The 13058-nt window shown below is 41.4% G+C and overlaps 1 protein-coding gene across 1 annotated transcript in view; it reads right to left on the bottom strand.

Moving 5' to 3' along the window:
- LOC5570500 (mitochondrial enolase superfamily member 1) overlaps nucleotides 1-9096 on the bottom strand; it is a 46438-nt gene extending 37342 nt beyond the window's left edge. The window contains exons 1-4 of the mRNA XM_001659126.2: nucleotides 8519-9096; nucleotides 8314-8398; nucleotides 8119-8252; nucleotides 7929-8051 (exon numbers count right to left, since the gene is read on the bottom strand). Coding sequence (XP_001659176.1) covers nucleotides 7929-8051; nucleotides 8119-8252; nucleotides 8314-8398; nucleotides 8519-8626 — 450 coding nt within the window. The 5' untranslated portion in view covers nucleotides 8627-9096. The remainder of the gene's footprint in view (nucleotides 1-7928; nucleotides 8052-8118; nucleotides 8253-8313; nucleotides 8399-8518) is intronic.
- Between the last annotated feature and the right edge of the window lie 3962 nt (nucleotides 9097-13058).

Below are 13058 nucleotides of genomic sequence, written 5' to 3'. Positions count from 1 at the left end.
TGGTGATGCATTGGCAAGAGCGCTGCACTGGGTTATTTCCAAGATTTGGGAGGAGGAAGTACTGCCGGAGTAGCGGATGGAAGGTGTCGTGTGTCCCATCTACAAAAAGGGCGACAAGATGGATTGCGCCAATTAAAGTGCGATCACAATTTTGAGCGCCGCCTTCGAGGTGCTCTCTTCAATTGCTAGAGAATTCGTTGGACAATACCAGGCAGGATTTATGGGCGAACGAGCCACAACGGACCAAATATTCGCTGTCCGCAGGGCTGTCCGCAAGTAGTTGCAGAATTGGGTCCTAAAATGTTTAATGAATTCTTGTTTTTATTTAATAATACGAAAGAGCATGTTCTTGGAACTACTTTAGCATTTTTTTCTAACTCAAATAACGGCTATAACATTTTTAAACTTCAATTTTAAAAATGATTCCAAATATGAACCTTGACACTTGTGATCATGTTTGACATTCACAATTTCGACAAAAATGCCACAGGGCATATAGTTTTAACACTGGGGTTGTTCCTATCTGACATTTCAGCAGGGACACGGAAAACAAAATATACCCAAAATTTGAGTTTAAACCAAAGGGTGGGACAAAATCGCAAAAATCATAAAAAAATGTTTTTTTGGACTTAAACAAATGAAAACCATTTAAAAATTGAGTAAACATGTGTTTTTGCCCTAAACTTAAGCGTTTGATACTAAAATTGGGACAAGGCTTTAGGACCCAATTGCCGCGATTACAATGTACCACCACATCATTTATTCATTGATTTTAAATCGGCCTATTATACAATCGATCCAGAACAGCTATAGCAGATTACGCACGAATACGGTTTCACGGACAAACTGATAAGATTGATCAAGGTGACGATGGAGCGAGTGATGTGCGTAGTCCGAGTATCAGGGACACTCTCGAGTCCCTTAGAATCTCGCAGAGGGTTACGGCAAGGTGATGGCCTTTCGTGTTTACTGTTCAACATTGCCTTAGAGGGTGTGATGAGAAGAGCGGGGATAGACACGAGTGGCACGATCTTTAGAAAGTCGGTTCAGTTACTTGATTTCGCCGACGACATTGATATACTGCATCGCGACTAAAATTGGGTGAACCAACGTGCGAAGTTTGATTTTTGACCAACTTCGCCCCGTCGCAACTCGATTCTCAATAGTGCGCATAATGCACACGGCGGATGGCATAGATGCGCACTATAGCGAAGTGACTCGCGACGCGGCGAAGCTGGTCAAAAATCGAACTTCGCACGTTGGTTCACCCATTTTTAGTCGCGAAGCTGTATATTGTTGCACGCAAGTTTGAGACGATGGCGGATACGTACATCCGACTAAGGGCTGAAGCTAGGCGAATCGGACTGAACATCAATGTGTCGAAGACGAAGTACACGATAGCGAGGGGCTCAAGAGAAGACACGGCACGCCCCCCCCCCCCCCACCTCGAGTTCATATTGACGGTAATGAAATCGAAGTTGTCGATGTATTGGGCTCACTGGTGACCGCCAACAACGACACCAGCAGAGAAATCCAGAGAAGCATCGTTGCTGGAAATCATGCCTACTTTGGACTCCGCAGAACGCGACGATCGAGCAAAGTTCGCCATCGCACGAAGTTGACCATCTACAAGACGCTGATTAGACCGGTACCTATATGGGCACGAAACATGGACCCTACGTGCAGAGGATCAACGCGTCCTTAGTGTTTTCGAATGGAAGGTATCGCGGACCATCTACGGCGGGGTGCAGTTGGAGGGCGTAACGTGGAGAAGGCGAATGAACCATGAATTGCTCCAGCTGCTAGGAGAACCATCGTCCACCTCGCACAAATTGGGAGGCTGCGGTGGGCCGGGTCACCAGAATGTCGGATACCAACCCGGTGAAAATGGTTCTCGAAAACAATCCGACTGGCACAAGACGACGTGGTGCGCAGTGAGAAAGATGGGTCGATCAAGTTGAAGACGATCTGTGGACCCTTCGCAGAATGCGTGGCTGGCGACGGGCAGCCATGGACCGAATCGAATGGAGACGTACAGCAGAGCCCACCCAGGCCTTAGCCTGACTGGTAAAGTAAGTAAAAGCATTGGCCTCTCCCCGAAGAAATACCGTAAGGTGGTTCCGGGGACATTGGGTCTGAGGCCAAGGATAATATATGTGCATTCTGTACACCACTTGAGCAATACAGCGAGAATTGCTCATGTATGTATGCGGGCTGGTTTTAGTGGGTCGTCGTTGGTGCGGCATCCCCACACTTCATGAGTTACCTTCTCAGGCGTCTGTTTGCAGATTTCCCCCTTGTAAAAAAAAAACTGTATCGCCGTAGCACTGCCGTTATACGCATAATTGTCCCATGTTCCAAAATAAGCAATCGAGAAAAACGCGTTTAAAGATTTTAACACATTTAGGCCTCGTATTGACCAGGTGTGTGGTAAATTAAATTAAAATCTTCACAATAGTATAAAGAATAGCGTGTTTATTAGAGACAAGAGTTTGTATTATGGGAATAAAGTAAATTTAGCTACGAAATTCAAAGTGGGACTGTTATGTCTAGAAATACGGGGTTTTTGATGAATTTCTACGCATAACAGTCCCACTGATAGTAGTGACCAATTATGTACTAAGCACACTGCTGTAGATGACTGTTCTTACGTATAGATTGTACCGAATGTGGAGGATGTATATCCTCAAGACTAATGCACCTAATGAACGCTCAAGTGATATGTGCCGAACGGAGCCACGTGTGGGGAAGTGAAAAAATACGATTTTATAGTTTGTGATGGAAAGTAAAGTTTTCTGTATGTGTGATAATGAGAAAATGTATGAGTTAGTGAAAGAAAGAGCGGATTGAGTAAGTTATGTTTTCACGGTGTTGGCCAGTTAAAGCTGTTAAGAGTGTATTTGGGTTCATTCCAATTAATAATTACCCAGTACGAAATAACAGTGTATAACGAAACGTCAGAATAAATCTTTCTCTTTTGTATCGAACGTACATCGAACCAGACGTGTTCTGAATTCGCTCTCCGAAACGCCTGAATTAAAAGGTTATGTGCTCAGTTTACCGCGTGTGAAAATTTTTCGATTCGGAACCGCAAAAAGAAATCGGTCGGTAGTGCGCGATGGAGGACGAGACAAAAATCCTCCGGTTCAGGCCCTTTGACGGAACGGGGTTCAATAATTGGAGCTTCCGGATGCGAGTATATCTCCAGCAGCTGGAGGTGCTGCATTGTGTTGAAAAGGCAGCTGAAGAAGAAGATTTTTGGGAGAGTCCCACCAGTGCGTCGGCTGAGGTTAGGGCGGAGGCCGAAGTGAAAAAGGCTGCGCGGATAAAGCAGGATAAGTGTCGATCTGTGTTGATTCAAGCAGTGGCGGACAGCCATCTTGAATATGTGAAAGACAAAGTGAGTCCCAAAGAGATTTGGGATGGACTGCATGACGTGTTTGAGCGAAAAAGCATTACGAATCGTTTTTTGCTAAAACGTCAGTTGTTGTCGATGCGATTCAGTGAGGGTGAAAAGCTGCAGGAGCACTTTTTGCGCTTTGACCAGCTTGTGCGTGAAATCAAGGGCGCTGGTGCGAAAATGGAAGAAGAAGACGTTATCTGCCATCTCATGTTGACGATGCCGCAATCGTACGACGCCGTTACCACTGCTATGGAAGCGGTGTCAGAGAGGCTTACTATGGATTTAGTGCGACGTAAGTATTTGGATGTGGAAGCTAAGCGCAAGGGTCAGCGGCTGGAAGCGGAAACAGAAGAGGCTGCGTTCGCGGGAAAATCCAAAGGCAAGTGGAAGTGTTTTGGTTGTGGCGAATTTGGCCATAAGAAAGCTCAGTGTCCGAGATTCGGAGAAAACAAGAGCGGTGGCTCGAGTGGTGGTGGTCAGCAAAAGCACGGAAGGAAAACTGCAGTGCAGAAGGCAAATCTTGGTGCAAAAACGGTTTCGTTCGTGGCTGCCATGGAAACAGCTATTACTGGCAGTGTAGTTGAGGCGAAATGGTTTTTAGACAGTGGTGCCTCCGAACATATGGCAAATGATAAGTCGCTGTTCGAAAATTTGGAGAGATTGAATCAGCCGGTGATCATTCAAACGGCGAAAAGTGGTGTCAATTTGCTCGCGCATTTCAAGGGTCGTGTTGTTGCTAGTGCTCTGGTGGGCGATGAGAAGATCCGGGTAAATATGGAAGATGTGCTGTTTATTCCGGAGCTATCGTTAAATCTCCTGTCACTGCGGCGGTTGGAAAATACCGGCAAACGTGTAACATTTTTCAATGGCTCTGTGACCGTTGAAGATGGTGATGATGTAGTGGCCACCGGCAGGCAGCTGGGTCGGCTGTACTGCATGAATCTAGTTTGTGTGAAGCGAGGAGGAAACGGAAAAGCACTAGTGACGGGAAAAGTGAGTAAGAAGATGGAGCTGTGGCATCATCGGTTCGGCCATCTTGGAAATGATAATTTGATGAAGCTTGTGAAGAAAAATATGGTAGATGGAATGTCGTTGGACAGCACTTGTGAAAAATCGGACGAGATTTTGTGTGAACCGTGTATCAGTGGAAAGCAAACGCGAGAACCGTTCCACTCTCGAACGGAAAAGCGTGCTACTCGCCCGCTGGAAATCGTCCATAGTGACGTTTGTGGCCCGGTGACCCCAGTATCGTGGGACGGGAGTGAGTATTTTGTAACGTTCACGGACGATTTCACACACGTGTCAGTAGTGTTCTTGCTGAAGTCCAAGGACGAAGTGCTTGATCGATTAGTGGAATACGAGGCGATGGCCACATCGCATTTTGGCACGAAAATCGCACGTCTTCGATGCGATAACGGTGGTGAATACACCGGCGGTGCAGTGAAGCGATTTTGCAAGCGAAAAGGTATTCGTTTGGAGTACACAGTGCCGTATACCGTTTTGTCTCAAATTCCGAACAGACTCATATTCCGAACACTCGGTTTTTGTATGGCGATTTGGTTGAAATGTTTCGCTGAAATATGTCACCAAATAACAAGGAAATGGCAGTCAATTGCAATTCAGTTTTAACCTTTCCAATATAATTTTTACCGCGGGAGTAGTGATGACTCTCGAGTTAGAGGCCAGTAGAACAAGCTCAAATGAATTTATTTTCGAAATTATTCATTTGAATACGATTTATTCGTGCTGTTCGGAATTTGAATCAAGGTGTTCGGAATATGAGACAGAATAACCACAGTGTTCGGCATTTGAATCAATTTGTTGTTCCATACTTTAACGTAAAAACAATACTAAAACCATTAAATCAACATTATTATTGGTACACCCAACATCTAACAGTTAGGCTTTGCGAAGAAATTAAAATTTACACAAATATCAGCTAATTTTTGCCAATCAGATGCATTTGAAGTCACTATTGGCCTTAAGTGTTCGGAATATGAGTCAAAACGGTACTCCCGAACAGAACGGAGTGAGTGAGAGACTAAATCGTACGATCGTTGAAAAAGTGCGCGCGATGTTGGAAACAAGTGGTTTGCCGAAGAATATGTGGGGTGAAGCGGTATATACCGCAGTTTACCTTCTGAATCGGAGCCCAAGTGTTGCGGTCGATGGTGACATCACGCCGTACGAAGCGTGGAACGGTCGAAAACCAGATGTCTCAAAACTGCGTGTCTTCGGGAGTGAATGTTTCGTGCACGTGCCGAAACCATTGCGTAAGAAACTTGACGCTAAAAGTCAAAAGGTTGTTTTCGTCGGATATGCGCCGAATGGCTACCGTTGCTGGAACGGGAAGAAAGTGTTTGTATCACGTGACGTTATTTTTAATGAGCGTGAGTTCGGCGGATTGCGAAAAGTGGAGAATGTGGATGATACCGATATGGTGGTGATCAAAGATCGACCATCAAAGCCCTGTGCACCGGCTGATAGGTCAGGTGATCTTGAGGAGAACGGTAGTGAGCCAGATGGTGCAGTGGCTGAAGCATCGGATTCCGATGAAATGCATTCCCTTTCGGAAGATGAAGAAGAACCAGGACTGATTAGTGGCGCTAGAAGAAGCCATCGGGTAATAAACCCGCCGGCTTGGCATAACGACTATGAAGTGGACATTACAGCGTTTGCACTCAGTGCGGAAGAGTTTGTCGAGGACATACCGTCTAGCGTAGAAGAGTTGAAGAAGCGTAACGATTGGCCAGTGTGGGAAAAGGCAATTGAAGAAGAACTGCAGTCGTTGGAGAAAAACGGAACGTGGAGCCTGGTGGAGTTACCCAAAGGAAGAAGATTGGTTGACAACAAATGGGTATTTAAAATTAAAAGAAACAGTGATGGTTCGATTGATCGGTACAAGGCAAGGCTTGTTGCCCGTGGTTTTTCTCAGCGACACGGATTCGATTACTCGGATACGTACTCTCCGGTTGTGAAAATGTCTACGTTGCGTGTTCTCTTGTCACTTGCCAATCAAGAGTGTTGGCTGGTACACCAGATGGACGTTAAGTGTGCGTTTCTTAACGGTGTGTTGGACGAGGAAGTGTTCATGCGCCAACCGTCTGGCTTTGAGCGGGGAGGATCACTAGTGTGTAAACTAAACAAAGCCATATACGGTCTCAAGCAAGCCTCGCGAAAGTGGAACGAACGTTTTCATGAGTTTATGAGCCGTATGCAGTTTAGAAGAAGTGAACAGGACTATTGCTTGTACTTTTGGTCTGTGAATGGCATAGTGTTGTACGTAGTGATATACGTCGATGACATTCTTATCATCGGGAATTCCGAGAAGGCTATTTGTGAGCTAAAGCGGAAGCTATCGTCTGAGTTTGATATGCGGGACCTACAGGAAGTCCGAAGCTTCCTTGGTCTAAACATTCAACGTGATCGGAAGAAAGATGTGATGGTCATCGAACAGAAGGCGTATGTGAAAAGTGTTCTTGAGCGGTTCGGGATGATAAATTGCAAACCATCTATGATTCCGATGGAGCCGCACTTGAAGCTCGAGAAGGGGAAAGACGCCAAGCAGTTCACCGACAAGCCATATAGGGAACTGATTGGTTGCCTCATGTACCTGATGGTGACGTCTAGACCAGACATCTGCGCGGCGGTGAACTATTTTGCCGGGTTCCAATGCTGCGCGACTGATGAACACTGGGTGCACCTGAAGCGGGTGCTACGATACCTAAGGGGTACTATGGATTACCAACTCGCTTATCGCCGGCAAGATTCGCCAGAAGGACTTCTGGCATTTGCGGATGCGGATTGGGGTAACGACCCCAATGACCGGCGTTCTGTGTCGGGATTCATCATCAAGCTTTTTGGATCAACTATTGCATGGGCAACGAAAAAGCAATCTTCGGTAGCTCTCTCTACTACCGAGGCGGAATTGATGGCACTTTGTTTAGCAAGCTGCGAGCTGATCTGGGTATCTAACCTGCTTCGGTCGATTGGTTGTGAAATTGAAGAGCCGTTGACGGTCTACGAGGACAACCAGCCGTGTATTGCGTTGACTACAGAACCTCGAAAACAAAAGCGGATGAAACACGTGGAAATCCAACATTTCTTCGTAAGGGAACTCATCGAAAAGGGTAAGTTGCGTCTTGAGTACGTGCCAACCGAGCACCAACTGGCTGACGTGATGACCAAAGGATTGGCTTCACCAAGATTCCGCACACTTCGAGATCAACTGGGATTATTAAATTGAGGGGGGATGTTAAGAGTGTATTTGGGTTCATTCCAATTAATAATTACCCAGTACGAAATAACAGTGTATAACGAAACGTCAGAATAAATCTTTCTCTTTTGTATCGAACGTACATCGAACCAGACGTGTTCTGAATTCGCTCTCCGAAACGCCTGAATTAAAAAAAGCATCCTTTCTGAAAGATACTAAGGTCATCGGAGTCAAAACCTGTTTTGCCAGCGCAAATGAAAGCTGACCCACATTACCCCGTATGATATTGCATCGCCTACACCTACTTACCTCCGGTTCCATTTCTGTCAGCAATCGCCAAACCGGAACTGCACGAATCTTTCCCCACAGATCCCACAAAGCGTTCACTATTGCAGCGACTGCGAGATGGGTTACGCCTTTCTCCGGTCCGATCTGCAGTTTTAGTAACTAAACTAGTTAACATTTTCATTCAACACGTGCGAAGAAATATTAAACTCACCCATCGTAGCTGCGATTCACTGGTAATTTCGCGCCAAAATTTAGCAAAGTTTTGATAAATGCTCGCGGTGGTACGGTTTTCAACGAATCGTTTCATTGCTTTCACCGCCATCAAGACGATATCCGTTCCGCGACCTGCAAACAAGAGATTCATGAGACAAGACTAGATTGCGTGCTAAAGTAGTCTCAACCTTACCCAACGTGAAAGTCATTCCGTAGCCTCGGATCCCTTCGGCGGTGTGGATCGTCACGTAGACGCAGGAATAATCTGGATCCGTATGCTGCGGCACGTAGAATGGAAATGAAGCGAAATTATTACTAGCATCAATGAAAATGTCAATCACGTTTTATCTCGCCGAAATTGGAAATTCTATTGGAACATGCTATAGGAGGTATTATACCATCGCGTCCGATCCGTGGGCCCCGAGAGAAGTTGGCCAACGGATGTCCTTCGCGTCCAGGGTTGTGATGTTCAAACATTTGTCGTTTGCCGAAGATTGCGCCATCATGTTGGTTAATCTGATTCGACGATATGAATCGATATTATAAATTGGGTGAATTAAGGTGCTATTTTTGGATAGCGGTTTCGTCGCCGAATGAATTTCCGATTTTGAACACTCCAGTCACAGCATCCAGGGAAACAGGAAGGTGATTGGATTGGGATACGCACAAGAAGTAACTACGCGTTTGCCGGTTCGGTCTGATTGGACTCCAGGATTTATTTACTGGAGTACGACAAAACCGCGTCTATTTATATTTTAGATGATATGATTTGATTCTTCTCTCGTAGGTATAGGCGAGGCGTTCAGCTGAGCCGTTTCAGTGCATATCACATACATACACCATCGGTTGTCTTCCCTCACATTCACGTTTTACGGTCGTCTATGAAATACGTCACCCAATTTGGAAAGAGTCAGCAAAGCATATTCTGTTCGTAATACATATTCATGTGAAATTATGTTCAGAAGGAGTCATACGGAAGGAACACCGACGTTGTTATGGGACGTCACCCTAAATCAGAGGTTCCCAATCATTCCGGACAAAAACAAAAAAGTTAAAAAGTTATTGTTCGTTTTGTTGAGGAATAGATTCTCATGCACATTTTGAACGTGGAAAAATAAATACTCACACGTCAGTTTTTATGGCACTTTCATAGAAGCACGCAACTTGCATTCAATGTACAATTCAACATAATGCGTTACATGTGCGTTACGTGTTAGTTTTGTTAGCTACGACGCCATCCAATATATGACAAACATGGTGGGAGAATATTTTGGTGTGACAAAATTATTTCGGTGTGAGTCTATTAGAGGGCAAAATCCTCAATACAATGTTTGAAAATAAAATTTAGCTGAAAATAGCTGTTTGCCTATCATTGCGGTATCTGTTTATTACATTCAAAAATTCGAAAAGCCGATGGTCATACTATAGTGTACTTATGAAGGTACTTGCTTAAGGTACTATTTTGTGACATCATTTTGTGTCATTCATACATTTATTCATTTAAACAAAAGATTTATATTTATCTTCACTCGGTATTTTCTTTTATTTCATATATATTGAAAAATTTTCGTTAATATTTTTAATGTTTTAACGACAAAATACGAAAATCGGTTATTTTTGTTAGCCTGAAAACTTGTTTTGCTCTGTCAAAACTACCACAACATATTGGACAATTTTAGGGGCTGTCCATTTATTACGTAAGACATTTTTCTGGGTTTTTCAAACCAACCCCCCCCCCCTCCACCCCTGGTAAAATTTTTTGTATGAAAAATAAAAATGAATTGTATGGCGCGTAAGAAATCTCAGAACCCCCCACCCCCCATAAACCCTTACGTAATTAATGGACCGCCCCTTAATACAACTTTGTCTTCCAAACAAAACTGTCGAATTTCTTAAAAGCATTCAAAAATGTTGACAAAATATATGACTCCCAGTGGGTCACGACCCACAGTTTGGGAAAGTCTGCCCTAAATCATGCAGCAAGATCCACAACGAACGAGTAGGTGATGGTTTTCGTTTGGCTTCTTGTAGGTAAATGTGAAAGCAACTTCGTTTGTTTCGGTTTCCTTTGAGGACGATTCAAATATGATGTCCTTCTTACTTTGGGAGTCTTCGTTCTTCTTTCCTTCCGTAATCGTCCTCTCTACTATATGGGAAATACGTCCTGTCAAACTTTTGTGGATTCCCTCTTCCCCCTAAACGAAGGACGTTATTTTTGAACGACCCCAATATCGTTATCAGCTCTTCAAAGATAGATTTGTTTTGTGGTTGGTCTGCGAAGAAATATGGTGTTGAACGGATTCCACTTTCTTTACAGGGATTTCTGGCTTTCTATGAGTGCGAGAAAGCTAAATAAATGTCATTTTTTATTATTCCTAAAAATGGACAAACAATGAACATGGTATTTCCTCAAAATTTCTTTTCAAATTCCTGCAGAGGTTCCAATAAAATTTGTTCATGAATCTCTCTAATGATTCTTTCAGATATTATGCACTGACAAAAAAGCCTATATTAATTCATCCTACAGTTATTGCAGGAATGTTTCACGATCCCAAGTAGCAGAGAAGCTCAATATAAGATAAGAAGATGTAAGAGATAGTATATAATTGCAATCGTACTGATGTACGTTCTGATAGTATTAACAATTCACTGCGATGGCAGTATTATTATAAATCATTGAACTTGCTACGAAATCCAACCAAGCTATTTGTTTGATTTAAAATATAAAATTTTGTACCGGCTCAATATAAAAATTTCGATAATATATTCTGTAGATGAATAGAATTTCATGCCATTCAATTTAACCATCACTATTATTAACTTTTACTGAAAGAGTTTTTTAAGAATGTGTCATGTAACTTTTGCAACAATTCGTCCCCTTAATGCTACAACTAGATAACTCGAAAATCAAAATTTTAAGATGTGCAACTTTGAAAGTATGACCAGGTCCGCCACACTCGGGCTCAGATTGGGTACCACTTCTAGTACTGCATTTGGTCCCTCGGTAGTGCAAAAGGTTCCCAACTTTGACAGATCGCAGTACACTTTTCACGGCATTCTAGATTACCTTATGAGCCATAAAATTTTGGGCAACTGCAAGGAACATGGAGGTCTTTAATTTGTCTTTGGTATGACCGTTTAACAAGGTGATGGTTAATCGCAGAGATTATGATTGAAAAATAATCTTTAACATGTGTATTTTGAATCACACGCTTGAGACCTGTGGATATTTTGCAGATCTAATTAAGAAAAATGTTTTGACATATTGAAGTCAAAAATTTCACATTTCGAGTTATCTAGTTGTAGCATCAAGGGGACGAATTTATCTGAACAATCATTCCATTTATTTCTGAGCGGTTCCACAGAAAATGACGACTTTTTTTCCCAAATTTCATTTTTATATTTTTTTGATTTGGATGAAATTTTGCACATGCTTTCTTTATGCCCAAAAATGCCTTTTTGCATCATCGGCTCGCCATTTTGACTCTAGCCTTACTTTTGAGAAGGGCCTAAGAAAAAAATCCTTAATAATTTTCCAAAAATTCTAACTTAGAAACGGTTTGTCCGATCAGTTTGGTGCCTTCCGCAAAGTTTTAGGTTATTGTTGGGACTATCTGAAAAAAAATATACACTGTAAAAAAAAATGTTGTGATTTTTTATATTTCGAAAATAAAGCTTAAAAATCAATTTTCTCAAAAATCGTATTTTTGATTTTTTTTTATTTTTTTATACGTTGAAGTATACAAAAAATGAAGTCTTTTGCACAGTGGGTCAAGATGGAGAAATCATGGACAAAAAAGTTATGATTTTTTGAAAATAGGTGAATTTTTGAAAATGGCCATAATAAACTTTTTAAATATTTTTAAACTCGATTTTATGAAAGTACGCAAAATTTACAACAAAAAAAGTATACGGAAAAATCAGGCTAACTTTTACCATTTTAAAGATACAGCGATTTTAATACAAAATTATGATATAATTTTCAATTTTCGGTCATTATAATATAACTTAGAAAAGATTTGTCCGATCAGTTTGGAGTCTTCCGCAAAGTTTTAGGTTATTGTTGGGACTATCTGAAAAAAAATATACACTGCAAAAAAACACGTTGTAATTTTTTATATATCGAAAATAAAGCTTAAAAATCAATTTTCTCAAAAATCGTATTTTTGATTTTTTTTATATGTTAAAGTAGACAAAAAATGAAGTCTTTTGCACAGTGGGTCAAGATGGAGAAATCATGGGCAAAAAAGTTATGATTTTAAAAAAGGTTGATTTTTCAATATGGTCTAAATACACTTTTTGAAACCCGATTTTATGAAAGTACGCAAAATTTTCAACAAAAAAGGTATATGAGAAAATTTTGCTAATTGCTACCGAAACATTTGAAAAGTTTATTATGACCATTTTCAACAAATTCACCTTTTTAAAAAAAAAATCATAACTTTTTTGTCCATGATTTCTCCATTCTGACCCACTGTACAAAAGACTTCATTTTTTGTCTACTTTAACACATAAAAAAAAATCATAAATACGATTTTTGAGAAAATTGATTTTTAAGCTTTATTTTCGATATATAAAAAATTACAACATTTTTTTACAGTGTATATTTTTTCCAGATAGTCCCAAAAATAACCTAAAACTTTGCGGAAGACTCCAAACTGATCGGACAAACCGTTTCTAAGTTATATTATAATGACCGAAAATTGAAAATTATATCATAATTTTGTATTAAAATCGCTGTATCTTTAAAATGGTAAAAGTTAGCCTGATTTTTCCGTATACCTTTTTTGTTGTAAATTTTGCGTACTTTCATAAAGTCGAGTTGAAAAATATTTAAAAAGTTTATTATGACCATTTTTAAAAATTCACCTATTTTCAAAAAATCATAACTTTTTTGTCCATGATTTCTCCATCTTGACCCACTGTGCAAAAGACTTC

This window comes from Aedes aegypti, chromosome 2 (genome assembly GCF_002204515.2).
Source record: "Aedes aegypti strain LVP_AGWG chromosome 2, AaegL5.0 Primary Assembly, whole genome shotgun sequence".
Lineage (NCBI taxonomy): Eukaryota > Metazoa > Arthropoda > Insecta > Diptera > Culicidae > Aedes > Aedes aegypti.
The sequence above is the reverse complement of the archived record's forward strand: the minus strand, read 5'-3'. Positions and strand labels throughout refer to the sequence as shown.